At 40.1% G+C, this 18,280-nt stretch overlaps 1 protein-coding gene across 1 annotated transcript in view; it reads left to right on the top strand.

Annotated features, from left to right (window-relative positions):
- The window catches only part of LOC103185105 (collagen alpha-1(XXI) chain-like), a 71,455-nt gene that overhangs the window by 40,378 nt on the left and 12,797 nt on the right, over positions 1 to 18,280 (top strand). The window contains exons 16-17 of the mRNA XM_042346993.1: positions 2,415 to 2,468; positions 17,666 to 17,719. Coding sequence (XP_042202927.1) covers positions 2,415 to 2,468; positions 17,666 to 17,719 — 108 coding nt within the window. The remainder of the gene's footprint in view (positions 1 to 2,414; positions 2,469 to 17,665; positions 17,720 to 18,280) is intronic.

Here is an 18,280-nt window from a genome sequence, read left to right as displayed (position 1 = left end):
AAAACTTGTAAGGAGAGTAGTCGCCATCTAATTGTTTATCTTAGTCAAATGAAAATATTACAGAACATTCCCTTATACCCTCAGCTGCAAGTCAGAAAGTAATACAGTAGTTATAAATTAGAATGGCAAAGGTAATTTGTGGTTTGCAATTTTACTGTTATTATAATAAACATATATTACAAACTTATAAACTCTTTCAAGCCGTAAACTGTATATAGAAATAACGGTCTGTTGAAATTGAGGTTTGTTCCCAATGTTGCATTCTCAATATATATGGTGATAAAAAGGTTGAGACATCTGACAGGAAAATAAGGAAAGCATTTTGTGCATTGAGGACTTGCGAACATTTGTAATAATAACTAACAATTGCTCATGTAAACTTTTTGCCTGGTTGTAGCTAGTATGGCTGCAGCCCAAGAGCTTGCCAGGGTCTTCAGATAAGAGCTACCAGGTGAAGATTATTCTGTTTAAATTCTTCACAGCTGATATTAGTGCAATGATTGTGGCAGACCCATAGAATAATAACCATCTTAGATGACTGACTGAGTGTGTCCTCCAGGTTGAGGAATGAGTGTGTTGCACAGGTTGAGTGATTGACTGACTTATATTGACTTTCTGTTCTGTTCCATACTAGAACCACACTTTTACTCCAGACTCCATTGCCTATCAGTAGCTCATGAACTTTAACATAAAGTTCGTCACCTTCAAATCCTTTTCAGGTTTTGCTTCTCCTTACCTTTGAAATCTCTTTCAATTTTATTTTCCTATCCTCTGCCCATAAAGTATAATTTGGACTCATAAAATCTACATTTGTACTGTTCATTTTTCCAGGATCAGTGTTTTGATTAACATTTTAAAATCATCGTGAAAAGTTAATGCCAAAGTTTTGAGTTTAATTGACATTGATCCATTTTCTTTTACATTCATTTTATAAAAATATATGCAACGATTGAAGACTTTCAATCTGAATTAAAAAGTCATAACAGTTCATTTCATAACAATTCTTCTACATCACTGGATTGCCTTTATTGCACTTGATGGCTCAAAGGCATCCATCAAGACCGGATTCTCTGGTTGGTGGAAGGAAATGATGTGTTTGTCTGAAGTTAATGATAGCTGTCAGTAGCTATTATCTACATTTCACTGAAATTCTACTCTTCTATTTCAGTGACGGAGAGCTAATTTTTTTTAGGATGAAATAAAATGATAGTTTGGAACTAGTTGCTGCATTCTGTTGCAGGATTAACTTTTTTTAAACCGAGGTTTACCAAGAAGAGTTTTTTGAGGCCGCAAAATTGGATTCATTTAAGAAACTGCTTAGTAGTGTAATTGGAAGATGAGCAGGATGGGTGCTCTGGAAGGACAAGATGACCAGAATGGTTTGGGTGAAGAAGGCTTAAATCATTGGTTTAATGGTTTAATCCAGTTGGCACCTATTGGACTTTAACAGTCGTATTTCAACTTATAAATGTAACAAGGATGTGAATCTTGCTGTGGAGTTTACAGAATGTCAAAGTGAAAAAATTACATTTGTACATCAAGTTGTGTCCTGGTGCAATCACCTTCAGACCGGCCCTATTTGGTGAGTGAGGAGGACAGTTTTCACACCACCCCCCTCCCCATCCCATCTTAAAAAATGCAGAGGAAAGAAACAAGCAAAGGAGGAGATGAGTCAAAATTGTTTCACTGATTTACAGATTTTGAAGATTGTCCAGCATTTGTGCAAAAACAAATTTGTGATAATGTCAAGATCCATAAAGATTTTTTTGTGATCTCGAGCCAAATAACAGTGCCAGAATTTTTTTTAAAAAGCAGGAGCAAAGTCACCAAGTTCTGTGGCACATATCACCAGATTAGTTTGGATGAAGAATGCCCTTTGGCTCTTTTTACTCTATAACAGTTATCTATTTCTGATCGGTTTTGAGCTATAGCCTATGACCATGACAGAGGAGAGGAATTCTGTTTGTAAATTATGAGTTGAGCTGCCTACATTCTTTTTAACTTAAAAAAAATTGCTGCACATGTTGCATTTCTCAGCAGTTACTATTTTAGAGTTTGACATAATAGTAGTGTTGGATTGAAACATAGACTGTAAGGCCTGACTCACAGCTATCGCTAATTAAAATGATTTATTTTGTTGCTGATTCGAAATGGGAGATACCCAACTCTTCTTTTTTGAATGTATTTCTTTTGAAATTATTTTTGAAGCCCCATCAATTATGAGGTTTGCACGTGCATTTTTGTTCTGATTTTTTTTAGGAAAATTAATTCTGAAGTTTTGTCCCAACAAAGCCTGCTATTTTAAGTACAATAATGACATTTCACAATCAACACTCCTTTGAAATCAGCTTGTTTGTTTGGAGCCTTTTAGGAACCTGTAGTTAATTAATCAAATTCATTTTTTTCTCCCCCAGGGAGAGACTGGAAACCAAGGTTTGCCTGGGGCAGATGGACAACATGGACCTCTGGTAGGATTTCTGTTTATTTTCTGTACGATTAATGTCTAATGTGTAACCTGGTGTGCTCTTTATTATAGTGAAGTTTGAGCAAATTGTTAAGTTTATTGCTAAGGCTTATTTAATTTCAAAAGGGCTCAAAGCCTCAACTACAAATTGATCTTCTTATGCCAGTTTATAAATTAAAAGCAAAGAAATATTCCACTTGTCACAAATCCTTTTTATGTATGAAAACTTACCTCAAGACTGTTGGAAAAATGCATATGTCACTGTAATGAGAATCAAATGATACTGAATAGACAACCCAGAGATGTGAGAAATCCAGGGGAGTGGAGTGACTTTGTGTGTTAGAAGAAGGGGAAGGATGGACAAGAAAGGAAAACCTTGCAGTGTTGATATTTTTAACAAAGAAACTCTGAAATCTTCTAGTGCTACTGATAAATTGAATCATTCAGACATTGTCATTGGACCAAATTTGGGAGGGGGGAGAGGTAGTGTACAAGCTGAGTGACTCAGTCTCGCTCTCGTACTTGAGGAGGATTTTCAATTAGGATGGTGCCACTAATTTTGAACTCCCTGCAATTGTGAAGTGTATGTACACATGTATTTATTTTGATTTTGTTAAAAACAAATCTGGTTTTGTCCCAACAAAGTCAGGAGACCATTACTTTATGTGGGTCATTACGGTAATGAAATGTGGAGTCCTGTAGCTCAGTGGTTACAGCACTCGCCTCGCAAGCAAGAGACCTGGGTTTTATTCCTGGCAGGGCGAAACCTTGGGCAAGTTTCCTTTCTCCACACACCTCAAGAAAATAAATAAATAAAATAATAATTTGGTCACTCAATCCACGACTATTTGTGGGACACTGCTGAGCGCAATTGGCTGCTCCATTTCGCCCACAAATATACAGTCAATTCTATTTACAATATATTCTATGAAGCACTTTGAGACATCTAGAAGTCATGAAAAGTGCTATATCAAATGCAAGGATTATTATTATATATTATTATTATATCTATTATATTCCACGCTGCTACACACATTTGTCACTGTTTTGTCACATTAGCATTGTTGGGTTGATTCGCTCTATAAATATGTGCAGTCGTTTAATAATAATAATCATAATAATAACAATCCTTGCATTTGATTATCACATCTTTGAGACATCTCAACGTGCTTCACAGAATATACTGTAAAGTGAATTGACTGTACATTTTGTGGGTGAAACGCGCAGCCAATTACACACAACATTATTGAGTTGATCAACAATGATTCGCTCTATAAATGTGTGCAATAGTTAAATAATAATATTAATAATCCTGACTTTGTTGGGACAAAACCAGATTTATTTTTTAACAAAATCAAAATGTGCGCACAAACAGTCGTGGATTGAAGTGACCAATTTATTATTATTATTATCTTTTTTGAAGGAATTATTACCCCCGAAAAAGCAATCCGCCAATCGACTAACAACCAGGTTCCTAATGCTTTTAGGTAAACAGAGGTGTGTGGAGTAAGGAAAGTTGTCCAACATTTCGTCCTGCCAGGAATCAAACCCAGGTCACTGGCTTTGCGAGGCGAGTGCTCTAACTACTGAGCTACAGGACTCCACAAATAAATTCAATGCAAATTTTAAAATTGTATTATGAATAGGAAGGACACCAATGAATTTTTCTATTGGTTTAATGGTTCACTAAATATCATCTTAGTCCATTTTGGTAAGATATTACAGCTGTTCTCCATCTCCATTCCAGATGTTTCTGCATAGTTGTGGTCTTTCTTTAGTTGCTTATTGGTGAACCATCACAAATGGTACATTCTAAAGCCTATTTTAGGGGATTTGCTGGGTAGAAATTGTCTAAATTTTGTATTTATATATTTCTGTCAGGGAGGGTTGCAAAAAGGTTTTCACCTCAATCTCAACAAGATTGCAACACTTATGACACAATATTGTGTTCGCCACATTGTAAAGTTTCTTTTATAAAATAAACAAATGAAACAAAAGTAATTATCTTGTGGAGATTTACAAAATTAATAATAAATTTGATATATCCCTTCATTTGATATAACACCTTATAGCGTAGTGCTTACAGCGTTTGCCTTGCAGGTGAGAGGACCTGGGTTCGATTCCTGGACGGGGCAAAATGTTGGGCAAGTTCCCTTGCTCCATACGCCTCTGTTTACCTAACAGTGAGTAGGAACCCGGTTGTTAGTTGATTGGCGGATTGCTTTTCTGGGGGTAATAATTCCTAAAAAAATAATAATAATTTGGTCACTCAGTCTATGACTGTTGCACTGCTGTGCACAATTGGCTGCCGCATTTTGCCCCCACAAATATACAGTCAATTCATTTTACAGAATATGCTGTGAAGCACTTTGAGACATCTTGAAGACATAATAAGGTGCTCTATCAAATGCAAAGGATTATTATTATGATTATCATGTTGTTCGGAGGTTTCAAAGCCCTTCACAGGATATACTGTAAAGTGAATTGACTGTGTATTTTGTGGATGAATTGCAGCAGCCATTTGCATATAACAATGTCCCACAAACCATGGAGCTGTGGAGTGACCAGTTTTATTTGGGGGATTGTTGAGGATACCGGGAGAAATTTCCTTCTCTTTTCAAATATTGCCATGAGATCTTTAACATCCACCTGGACAGGCAAATGGATCCTCTCATTTGTTGAGTTGATATAGTGGACTAACTAAGTGCTTGTGTGGTAGCAGAAGGGGTGCTTTGGGACATAAAATATGTCTCCTTGTGCGTCGTATTGCCTTGGCTCAGACCAGATTGTGGGTGATCGCAAGTCTGCCATTCTCCTGATAAGTGCTTTTTGGCCCTCATAGATGGTGTGGAATCTTACTGCAGGCCGGGAGCTGAGTTCTGACAAAAAACATTAGATTATGGCATTTATGATCTGTTTATCAGATTACTTTTATGCATTTTTGATTTTTTTGTCTGCTTGCTCCCCTCCCATCCCCTCCCCAATTTCTGCTGAACATTTTTGTGCTTTCTGCCATTGACTTTCTTCGGTCAGTCAGTAGGTGTTACCAGGGATAACTGGCTTAACCCATGAATAGAGACTGGAGGATTTGGGCCTATTTTCACTGAAATAGAGAAGGTTGAGGGAAGACCTGATTGAGAGCTTTAAAATTATGAGGTAGTTTGGTAATTGATAGGGGGGAAATTATTTCTCACTAACAATCCCTGTTAACAGCTTAGATTGTCTATGCAAGTCTGAAAGTTCATTCAGCAGGAAGGGACCTCTTTAAGTGATGACTGCCATGCTGCCTGGACATACCATGTGGATTAAGACTGGGCCAAAATACAAAGAGAAATAAAAGATGTAACTCGCCAAACATTCATCTGGTCTGTTTGATGGCAGATATTTAATTTCCTGTATATTGACTAAAAATCAAAATCAGCAATTGTGCGTGATTCACTGCGGCACAGAGATGTTTAGGGACTGACTGAGCATTTGAAAGTTGGACAGGGATCTCATGGCACTAATGTGAATTAATGTCCTATTTCTATTTGCTTTTATATTTTTTACAACATGTTTGGCCTTAAAATGTCTGCGCTACTGTGCTGACTCAAACAATTCTGTTGGGAGTTTTATGGTCACTATAACAACAACAACATGATTGCATTTATAGAGCGCCTTTCACGTCAGGAGGACGTCCCAAGGCGCTGGACAGTTGGGTCGGGACCCGAGCAGGGGGGAAATGGTCAGGGTGAGGGGAGGGAAGGGAGGGAGCGAGGAGGGGGTAGAGAGTCGAGAGGGGAGCTGAAGGCACTATAGTACAATGCTGCACCAACACTTCTTTATTTCTCTCTTGTAGTCTTTCTCTCTGACGTTTCCTCTAATTCTCAGTTTCACTCTCTCCCTTTCTCTTATTCTCTCCTTTTCAAATCATAAATACCTATGTATACATACTTATACATAACTATAACATGTTGCTGAATAAATGCTGCTGGCTAAAGTTTATTTTTGCAAGTGATTAAAAGATTTGTTGTTTTGCCTAAATGGATATTCTAAACTATCTTCGGAAAATAAAATCTTAATTTAACATGTATAACACAGAGCCTGTGAGGGCCAGTCTCATAACAGTTGAGACTGGCCCTCACTTTGAGTTCTGACGAAGGGTCATGGACCCGAAACGTTGACTCACTTTCCTTTCTCCATAGATGCTGCCTGACCTGCTGAGTGTTCCCAGCGACTTCTGTTTTTGTTTCATAATAGTGTTTCAAAATTTACTGGTTAGGAAATAATTACCGAAAGAAAGCATCAAGAATTGGGTTTATACAGAGCTTTTGCGGTTGCTCTCGGTTGCTCATTGTACAGCTGCAACATTTCATTTCATATTCGTGATGTTTTCTGTCACTTTCTTCCAAGCATGCACAGCACACATTGGTTTTCCTGATTACCTTAACATTGGTCATTTGACATTGGTTTTGATACTACCTAGACAACTATATTGCAGTTTCGAGGAGACTGTGATATGAAGGATGGGTAGATCCATTAAGGAACATGGTCTGTGGAATGAATGCGTTTGATGAATTTATTCCAAATACTCTTGAGCGTTAACATAGGAAGGAGGATGTGAAAAGCCCCTGCCCCCATTTATTGGTGAGATTTCTACCTAATTCAATACTGAGCAGGTTTACAACAGTAGTTATTTCAATGTTCAGAACAACATTCTTGTATATGCACAAAGAAAAAAAAATGAATCACATTATCCCTTTTTCTCATATGTACTCTGATATGTGTAATTTAAATTTAAACCTATCTTCAGATTGAATATGCCACCGTCCAAGCATGAAATCAGAAGATAGCAGAACAAATTACAAGACCCTAGGAACCAATGGATTTCTCCTCTAAATTGCACTACAAGTAGCTTCTACAATTGGAGCCCCTATCATTGTCTGGCAAGCTGCTCGCTGTTTCTCCAGCTAGGATCACTCTACCCATTAAGAGGTTTACAGGGTTAATAGGAGCTGAGTGGGAAGAATCCCTGCTTGGCTTCAACAATGCCTTAAGAGTATTACGGCCCTATCAGGTTCAGGAACAAGACAACTGGGATTGCCACAGAGATCGTCTCAATTCTGATATTCCATTGCCAGACACATGACTTTGGCGCCAACTCAGTCCCAACCTCTCCACCCCCTTTCCCCTGTTTGTTCTTGTATTGCCACTTTAATATCGGCACATGGGATTTTAACAGAACATTGTTGCAAACTTTCTTCCTGTGGCATTTGATGTGCTGTGCACACATTCAAAACTGATCTGAAATTGTATAAAGTGAATCACAGATGTTACCTTGCAGATTAATTTCCTGTTGGCTGGTGAAATGGTAGAATACTTACCACGGATTCCCATTTCTTTGAGGCTTGCTTTTGGAGGTAAAAGCTAGAATCAAAGATCTAGATTTCATCGTGGGCAGGCTGTAAATTTAACACCAGCGGAAAACTATTAGATTGGCTGCTGCATTTATTCTCCACTGCTTTTCATAGTCCAATGTTTGCACATTTAACTGTTCCAATAGTAAGACTGTGACGTCTACCAATGAAAAATAAAAATCTCTGGTGGAAAGACTAGGGAGTAACTTTCAAAGAAAGGCCAAAGTAAATTGTAATGTAAAAATAAATTCCCTTTCTTAAAAAAAAGTCTTCTTCCCCCCCCCCACCCCCCAGCACCCACCCCCCAGCCCCCAACGCCCCATGCTGTTGAAATATTTTATCTAAAACAAGGGTGCTCACTAACGTTTGATCAACCTGTCCGCTCCCTCTGACAGCAGGCTGTGGCCTGCTCCACATCTCCTACCTGGCTCGCCCCACCATCATTAGAAGGTGGTCGGGCCTTCAGCCTCTCTGCCCCCACCCTTTGGAGCTACATCCCACAGTCCCTTCACCTCGCTCCCTCCCTTGCCTCCTTCAAGACGTGTCTCAAGACCCTCCTTTGCGCTTTCAGGTACCCTACTACCCTCCCTGCCTTCCACCCCACCTGATCCTGACCCCTAGCTCAGGTCCAAATCCCTGGCTGTCCAGCACCTTGGGACGTCCTCCCAATGTGAAAGGTGCTATATAAATGTAATCTATTGTTGTTGTTGTCGTCATCAAGAGTCATTATCTCAAAGGAATTGCTTGAGGCCACTCTTGCAATTGCTTCTTGAGATAACTCCAAATGCTTATGTTAAGTAACTGCAGATTATGTACATAGTTAAAAGATAATGCTAACTGAAACCTGAGTCACAGGCTACCAGCAGTGAGTGGCTCTATTTCTATGTTACTTCGTGCTCTTTTCAGTGCTTGATTACAATCTGGAGGCAGCTGAGATGCAGAAATTCTGTATCCAAATTTGGATTCCTTGACTATAACGTAGGACTGAGAAGGACACTGAACAAACTATGGCATTCTGCCATTAGTCTGCAGCTCAGGTATGCCTCTACAGAAGCAGTTCCACCTTATTCTCATCTATCTACAGTCTGGAGTGAGAATCATAAGTTGTCTGAAGAATACAAATTCATGAGCATTTATGTTGCTCTGGTAACTAGCATTGGTTTTCAGTGGTATTAATGACTTGTTGTAAGGACCAGCTCTTTCAATAATTTTAAAATTGGTCCCTTAAATATTGTTAAGACACTCAAAATATGGATCATTTTTAGTGTAGTCCACATTGAATACATTGCCTGTGTTTATACTGCAGTGATGATGATTATTGCAGTCTAAATGGATAAAATAACTTAGCTATAGCTGTTTTGCCCACAAAATAATACAGTAAATTCACTTTACAATATATTCTGTGAAGCGCTTTGCGAAGTCTCAAAGACACTATATCAAATGCAAGGATTCTTCTTATTATAGCTAGCGTTTATTTACATATTTATTTTTTATTGGAAGTATACTTTTTAAAAAGGAGAAATTCCATTTGGTGATTTGCTAAAACTCTCAGCTATCTTAGCTCTCGAATTAACACATGCTAGTATCAGGGGAAAAGGAACATGCATGCAATGAATGTTTTACTTTTAAGGCTGGGTTATTTCTCACACTCACAGTTGATGGGGAAACATCTTTGAAATCCTGTTGACTTCCTGTAACAATATTCAGGATACAAAGTCTCATTATATCTTTGACTGGTAGTTCTCAAACTTTTACAAAACAAACTGAACTGAATTCTATCAACAAAGTAAACCGTATGTGAAGCGATTAGCAGCAAAGTATAATTCTTGCAACAAAATGACAGCACATAATAGAAATAAATGGTAACAGTAGTTGTGTTAGCTCCTAAAATGCTGACTTGATTCTTGTAACATTTATGCTGATCTTTTGAACATATACCCTTCTTGCTTTGGCAAGGTTCCTTTACATCTGTTTGAACTGTGAGAGGACCTGTGGGACCTGATAATATAACATTGATGCGGATGAAAACCCACGCTTCCACAGTTTATAAAGAGTGACAATGACTCTGTAACACAAGCTCGTTGTAATAATAATAATATTAATAATCCTTGCGTTTGATATAGTGCTTTTCACGTCTTCTGGACATCTCAAAGCGCTTCACAGAATAGACTGTAAAGTGAATTAACTGTATATTTGTGGGCGAAATGCAGCAGCCAATTGCACACAGCAGTGTCCCACAAACAGTCGGTCATGGATTGAAGTGACCAATTTATTATTGTTTTTTTTCTTGAGGGATTATTATCAGGGATGTGGAGTAAGGAAACTTGCCCAAGGTCTCACCCTGCCGGGAATCAAACCCAGGTCCCTCACTTGCAAAGCGAGTGCTCCAACCACTGAGCTACAGGACTCAACTTTATTGTTGTAATGAAATCCACCAAGGCCCATCAATAAGTAGTGGACTTGTTCAATATATTAGAGCCATTTTACTAAATTATGATTTTACAACCAGATACCTTTACATAAAAATGTTCTGACATCTTGTTACCTTGTTTTTAACATGGATAATTGTTTGTGTGGGAACCTTGTTGGAGGACATATGGAAAGGTGCAGATTGAGATAAACAAATGTTTCATTGGAGACAATGTTTTCTATGCTGCTGGGCTGGATGCAGGGAAAAAGGATTGTTGCAGGGCTCCAGGACGCTATCCTGTGTGAAGAGTGATGTCTAAATACAAGTTGTTGTGATTGTTGTCTCTAGGGGGAAATTCCATTATAATGCTAAATTATCAACTTATTACCAAAATATTATCAAATGTTGTTGTGTTTATACTGCCAAAGTTTAGCCAAAGTTAATGGATTTTTAAAAAAAACTACAAAATAATTAGTCTTGGCATATCCTTAATTAATTCATACAGAGGTGGAATTCTGAGATTTCGATACTCTTAAGCATGGTGATGAATTTCTGCACGTGTTAGTCACCTGGTAGACCAAGTACAAAAAATACATTAACTTAATAGAATTGAAGTGAATTCCAGTCTAACAACAACAGCGACTTGCATTTATATAGCGCCCTTCACACGAGGCAGCATCTCGGAGCACTTAACAGTGGTGGAGCCTTGCTTCCTCCCTTTCCAACTTCAAGGCCGGTCTCTTTGACCGTGCCTTCAGCTCCCCTCTCGACTCTCTACCCCCTCCTCACTCACTCCCTTCCCTCACCCTGATCATTTCCCCCCACTCGGGTCCTGACCCAACTGTCCAGCGCCTTGGGACGTCCTCCCGACATGAAAGGCGCTCTTTAAAAATGGAATCTTGTTGTTGTTGTTGTTGAGGGAGGATAACCACTCTTGACATTTTAAAGCAATTATTGTCTGATTTAAATTCAATATGGAAATAAAATTAAAACAAGCAAATCTATACAGTCAACCATCGGAGACCAAAACCATGAGGTGTTAAGAGTGTTCTCTTGTCAACCTATCCACTCCCATATCAACCTGTTCGCTCCCCTCTGCTCAGCAGGTTCCAGCTTGCTTTACGTCCCCCTCCCCACAATCAGCAGTTGAGCCTTCAGCCTCTCTGCTCCCATCCTTTGGAACTCCATCCCACATACCCTTTGCCTCGCAACCTCCCTTGCTTCCCTCCAGGCACGTCTCAAGACCCTCCTCTTCAACCATGCTTTCGACCATCCTCCCACCCTCCCTGCCCTCCACCCTCCCTGATTCCAAAACCATGCTTGGGTCCAAATTCCTGACTATCCAGCCCCTTGGGACGTGCTCTCGATGTGAAAGGCACTCTATAAATGTAATTTTGTATTGTATTTTGTATTGTTCTCCCATTCCTCTCTTGTATTTACTATTATTACTTGTAAAAGGTATGTTTATGCAAAAGCTGGCCTCTTTATATCAACTCTACTGAAAAAAAATCTTAGTCTTTGAACCAGGATAGTTACCTGCTCTTGTTCTTTGATCAGCCGGGTATCTGGCACACGTGGGAACCAACCACATGGAAAAGAGAGTCCGAAGCAGTGAGTTCCACGTATGTAATGTCATCTACACATGGAAATTCCCCTGTACCTCACCAACAACAACACCAGTGTTGCTGAGAACTTAACCCAAACAGCGATGCAATCAATGAAATATAATAATAATTGTTGTATTTGATATAGCAACTTATTACAGTGGGAAGACGGCACAAATTTACATTTATATAGTGCTTTTCACACCGGGAGGATGTCCTAAGCACTTGATAGGATTTTAATGTGTGCTGCAGGTGAATATGAGTCAAATGTTTGGATAACTGTCCAGGTCTGAACATGAAGATGATCAACTTTTACTATTGACCCACAGCCAGCTACTCTAGCAATACATGGACCAGAATCCCAGATTATGTTTATGTATGCTTTAAAAAAGGACTGTTTGGCTTATACAAAAAGCAGATGTTATAAATGATATTAACTATCTTCAAAGAAGGTCTGAGTTCAAATCACAGATTTTGAACTTAAAATTGACATCTGCTAACAATAGGAGATATGTTCATGAGAACATTCTTCTGAACATGGATAAAGAAAGGAACCATTATATTTAAAAAAGAAAGGCAAAAAAAGCAATAGGTAAATGTTGTGCATTTGCCAACCAGCAATACACAAGAGGTCATTGAATTGTCAATGAGCAATTTTAGTTAGCAGAGTATAATATTATCATGTGGACAAAGTTTCTCAAGCTGAGATACTCAAAAAAGTCATTTAATAATTTTAAGATATCCAATTTAATATATTGCTGATTTGTTAATGTATTAGGGAGGTGAGCTATCAGTCGTTCTGCCCCTACACTCTGAAACTCCTTTCTGGAGTCTCTTTGCTCACCCCTCCCTCTCCATTATTAAAGCCAGCCTCTTTGACTGCATTTTTGGTTATCTCCTCTTCCCATCCCCCCAACTCAGTCACCAGGTCAACACTGTGATGCTCCAACATTTTCCTCAAATTCCTCCTTGTTGAGTCCTGTAGCTCAGTGGTTAGAGCACTCGCTTTGCAAGCGAGAGACCTGAGTTCAATTCCAGGCAGAGGGCGAAACCTTGGGCAAGTTTCCTTACTCCACACAGAGCCTAATAATAATCCCTCCAAAAACCAAAAAAAACAATAATAAAATTGATCATTTTCAATCCACGACTGTTTGTGGGACATTGCTGTGCGCAATTGGCTGCCGCGTTCACCCACAAATATACAGTCAATTCACTTTACAGTGTGTTCTGTGAAGCGCTTTGGGACGTCCTCCCGACGTGAAAAGCGCTATATCAAATGCAAGGATTATTATTATTATTATTGTTTATTGTCCTCCCAACCCTCTCCCATCTTCCTCTCAGACATCTCCTCCCTTCTGTTTTCCCTCTTTCTCTGCTCCGAACACCACCTCATCCTAGGCGACTTCAACCTGCACTTCTCCCCCTCCTGCTCTATCTCCGCTGAATTCTCCTGTCTCCTCTCCTCTCACAACCTCTCCCTCCAATCCACTCCGCCCCCTATTTCCATGGCCGCCTGCTTGACCTGGTGATTACCTGGGGCCTCAGTGTCTCGGGCCTCACCATCATCGACAAAGCCATCTCAGACCATTACTTCACCTCCCTTAATTCCTCAAACCCTCACCTCACCGCCACCCAACCCACCTCCACCTCCTACCACCCCTGGAAAAAAAATCTCCCTCTCCATTGCCCTGGAGTTATCTGAACTCCTTCCCCTCTGGGCTTCTTCCCGCAATGACCTATCCTCAGACACTCTTCTCCACAACTCCCTCTCCACCACTCTCGATACCTTTGCTCTCCTCACTTGCCGAACCGACTCCTACTCACGGAAGTCAACCTGGTACACCAGCCACCTCTGTTCCCACAACACACCCGGCTCAAATCTAACTTAACAATCCATTGGCAGATCTGGCTGGACCTTATCAAAACGTAGCGCTCTGCCCGCGCCTCCACTAAATCGTCGTTCTATTCCAAGACAATCTTGGAGACCTATAGCAACCCTAGACTCCTCTTCTCCATCACCAACTGGCTCCTCTGCCCACCCTCTCACACCTCTCCCGTCCTCTCCTCCAACACCAACTGCGAGGAGATGCTAGACTTTCTCGAAACCAAAGTCAAGGGAATCCACTCAGGTGCCTCTGCTCTTCCGTCTACTAATCCCTCCCCATCTCCTCCTCACACACTGGCCCCTATCCATCCCTCCCTTCATATCTTTGAACCTGTCTCTGCCTCCTCTCTCACCACCACTATAACCCACATGAAACTGACCACTTGCTCCCTCTACCCCATCACTACCCCTCTCCTTACCTCACAGCTCCACCTCCATGCCCCCATATTCTCAGACATCATAAACCTCTCCCTGTCCACTGAGACTGTTCCCACCCTTTTAAAAATGGCCGCATCTCCAACCTCCCTTTCCTCTCCAAGGACCTGGATCGAGCTGTTGCTTCCCAGCTTCACTCCTTCCTTTTCCGCCACTCCCTTCACAACCCCTGCAATTGGATTTCCATGTCACCCACAGCACAGAAACAGCTTTGGTCAAAGTGACAAATGACATTTTGTCCATCTGCGACTAAGGCTCCCTCTGTCTCCTCGTCCTCCTTGACCTCTCTGGTGCCTTTGATACCGTTGAGCACCCTATCCTCTTCCACAGCCTCTCACCTCAACCTTCATGGTTCTGTTCTTGGTTCAGAGATCCTACCTTTCACACCATCTCCACAAAGAGCTTCTCCTCTAGCCCCCACACTGTCTCGTGCGGTGTTCCTCAGGGCTCTGTCCTTGGTCCCCTCCTCTTCAATATCTACATGCTCCCTTTGGTGACATCATCCACAGACATAGGGTCAACTTCCACATGTATGCGGATGACACCCAACTCTACCTCTCTGCCTCCACCCTCAACTCCAGGACCACTGCTGTCCTGACAGAATGTCTGTCAGACATCAAGTCCTGGATGAGAGCTAAGTTTTTACAGCTTAATGTCAACAAGATTGAGGCCTTCTAGATTGGCTCCCATCCACGCCACCACACCTCATGCACTGACAGCATCACCATCCATGGTTGCACACTCCACCTTGCTAAGCCAGTCTGGAACCTTGGCGTCTTTTTTGATCCTCAATTGTCCTTTCTACCCCACATCCGTGCCATGACCCGCTCTGCCTTCCCCCACCTCTGCAACGTCATGCCGGCTCAACAACAACAACTTTCACTTATATAGCGCCCTCCCCGCAGGGTAGCATCTCAGAGCATTTTCTCGTCCCCTTTACTTTCCCTCTGCCACTTCTCATGCCGCAGGCTGCCGAGACCCTCATACACACATTCAGGCTAGACTTACCGAACTCCCTGCTTATCGGCCTCCCCGACTCCTACCTCCATAGGCTGCAGATCATCCAGAGCTCTGCAGCCCTTGTCGTCTCCCACACCAGGCTCCGGCATATTCTATGAAGCGCTTTGAGATGTCAAGAAGACGTGAAAAGCTCTATATCAAATGCAAGAATTTTTATTATATTATTATTATATTACTGACTGAGGCTGGATTGAATCCAAGGTCATGAAGATAAGTCCATCGTTATTAAGGTTGGTAACAGGTGTTTGCCTCTAATGTCAACCAAATTTGAATCAGAATTCCATTTCTGTAAGTGCCTGCTATCGTGCATATTTATGCACACAATGTGTTTGAGTGTAATAATGTTTTGATAGAGGAGTGTTCATCATCCAGCTAAGTAACCAAGAGGATTGAATGTGACAGCAAGATTGGTACATAACATTATATTTTAAACCTGGATGTAATGTTTTTTCTGCAATTCCTTTGGTAAGTTGCAATCTGTTGTAAAATTCTCTCCCTTTGATTTTGAATGGGGAAGAATTTTGTCTGATCATTATTTGCAACTTCAAATAATATATTGGTGCCTTTACATGTCACCTGTATAACATGTCATGAAAACATGTTTTTCAGGGTTTTCGAGGTTTTCCTGGGATCCAAGGAATACAAGGACTCAAGGTACATGTATTTTCTTTCGACTCCCTTGTGTGTGATTTGTGATGCCCATAGATTATTCACATCTGTGAAGACAGAAATAATAGTTTACTTTAGATTTTGTTTTTCTTTTTTAAAATTTAGTGTGTCGGATCCTTTTCTAATTTTCTCACAATTCACAAATGCCTCTGCTCTGAGTCCAGTCTCCTCTTGCTGGGCTGTGCATGAACGGACTCTGGTTCCCCTCCGATTCTCCACCAAATAGCCATTGCTCACATGCGAGCTTTGACACAAAGCTTGTAGATGACATCATTGCCCAGGATACCTCTCCTCATCACTGCTGCACATGTGTACAACCAACAGGTGCTAAAGAGGCAACAGGACCAGTAAACCTGACTTATTTTAATCTCCCTAATGCAAGGCAGGCCAGAGCTAATTTAGTTCCCCATGCTGACCCTACTGAGATCTGCTTTACTTTAAGGTAATGAAACAACCGAAATCTACCAGTTATTAGCCAAGAACTTCTAGTTCATACAAGGATTAACAATTGATTGATTTGCCTTCTAGCCTAACACTTTTAACAGTGCTCTGCCTTTCAGTGTTATTCCATCTTCTTATCATAATTTGCCCTATTAACACCCTCAGCAAACAATATTTTATTCTGCTCTTTTGGTGGTCCAAGGATCACCCTGAGAACATTCCAGGGACCATTTCCTGATGTTGTTGAAAAGCTGGTTATGTAATAATCGCTTTAATGATATTAAATGCAACAGAGTTTTACGCATATGCAAGTAAACCCTTGGCCAATGCAAATAGAAGCAGGAAATATAAATCCAACTTACAGTAAAGAAGCTCCCAGTTGCTTTGCAGCTGAAAGTAATATGACTACTTCCAGCAGCACAATTATGGTATTATTTATGGCCATACCTCATGGAGATAACAGGTTTCTGGCAATTTATAATTTCCACCAGAAATTAGTCAACACTCGAAATTCCTGGACTGTTGAAAATTGAGAATCAGTTTCTTCAATCAGCCTTTTTGAAAATAGTCCTTTCATTATGGCTCATTTTTTGGATGAAGGAATGTCTTGTGGTTTAATACATTTTTATTCTTTCTGTGAGTGTTGTCAGAACATCTTCCCTTATGATTTTGAATTTCTATAATTCATTACATCAGAACAGACAGATTATGTAAAGCTTTCATCAAAGCTACATCAGATATATCATCTGCTACAGATATTTTAGATTCAATAACAACAAAATTACACTTGTATAGCGCTTTTCACGTCGGGTGGACATCCCAAGCCTTAAAGCACCAATATTTTGTTAAAGAATAAGGATATATAGTCTGTAATATATATTGTTGGTTCAATCCATTTCAAATGTTTGAAGACTATTTTTAAAACCTTTCTATGTAAAAATGTAAAACTCTCCCACATACAATCATTCTTTCCCGTTATGTGCACGGAAGTCAGAGACACATCATTTGAAATGTATCCTCCAATTTGCTGAAACAAATTTGAAAGTCTTAGTTTTTCTTCCAATCAGAAAAGTTTTTTCTTTTAAAGTATGAACTAATCACCTCGGAAAAGCAATGGATCGGAAACTTTCTGATGCACTTAAAGGAAGTGGGCACTGCAGAACACGATAACATAATTCACCATCGTCTTAAATAGGTGGTTTTAACAAGATATGGGATTCCATTAACAGCATACAGACAATTACATAGAACAGCTGTAAAGCACTGAAAAGTGAATGTTTTAACTTCTTAAGGAAAACTGATACAATTACATTGTTGGCAAATGTAATGATTTCTTTCCAGGGTAAACCAGGAATGATGGCTCCTAAGGGGGCCAGGGGGCCACCTGGGATACCAGTGAGTAATAGCTTTTTTCTATTTTTTGCTACAGTTAAAGATTGTGTGGTCCTGCTTTTAAATCCACATGCACCACACATTATTTCCAGACCAAAAAGGAGATAAGCAGTTTGGCAAGCAGGCCTTTGGCATCTCCTTTTTCGCAATGCGCAAGAGAATCTGAGCTTCTTTGATATCTTACTTTGGTGACATGAGCAGAAGCCCATGATGTGGAAAATTTGAGGGAAAACCGTCATTCTGCATTTCTCAAAAATATATTGAAATAATGTATAACCAATTCTGTATCATTCAACAATATGGTAGCACACCAACAACCTACACCATCATGCCACAGATTGATGAGCAAATAATGAATCTGACTAGTAGATAATCGCTGATGAGAAGGACAAGAAGAGAAATAGTGTTCCACAAAACAGGGATCGGTTATTAAGGACAGGATCCAACTATCTGAACACAACATTACAGTGTGAAAATAACTTTGCCTGTTCAGTGAGGCAGTACTACTTTGCCAGTATGACTTGTAGATGGAAATCTCTGAGTATTGCATTGCCATGAAGGTAA

Source organism: Callorhinchus milii, unplaced genomic scaffold (assembly GCF_018977255.1).
Source record: "Callorhinchus milii isolate IMCB2004 unplaced genomic scaffold, IMCB_Cmil_1.0 Scaffold2, whole genome shotgun sequence".
NCBI lineage: Eukaryota > Metazoa > Chordata > Chondrichthyes > Chimaeriformes > Callorhinchidae > Callorhinchus > Callorhinchus milii.
This window is presented reverse-complemented; position numbering and strand designations above follow the sequence as displayed.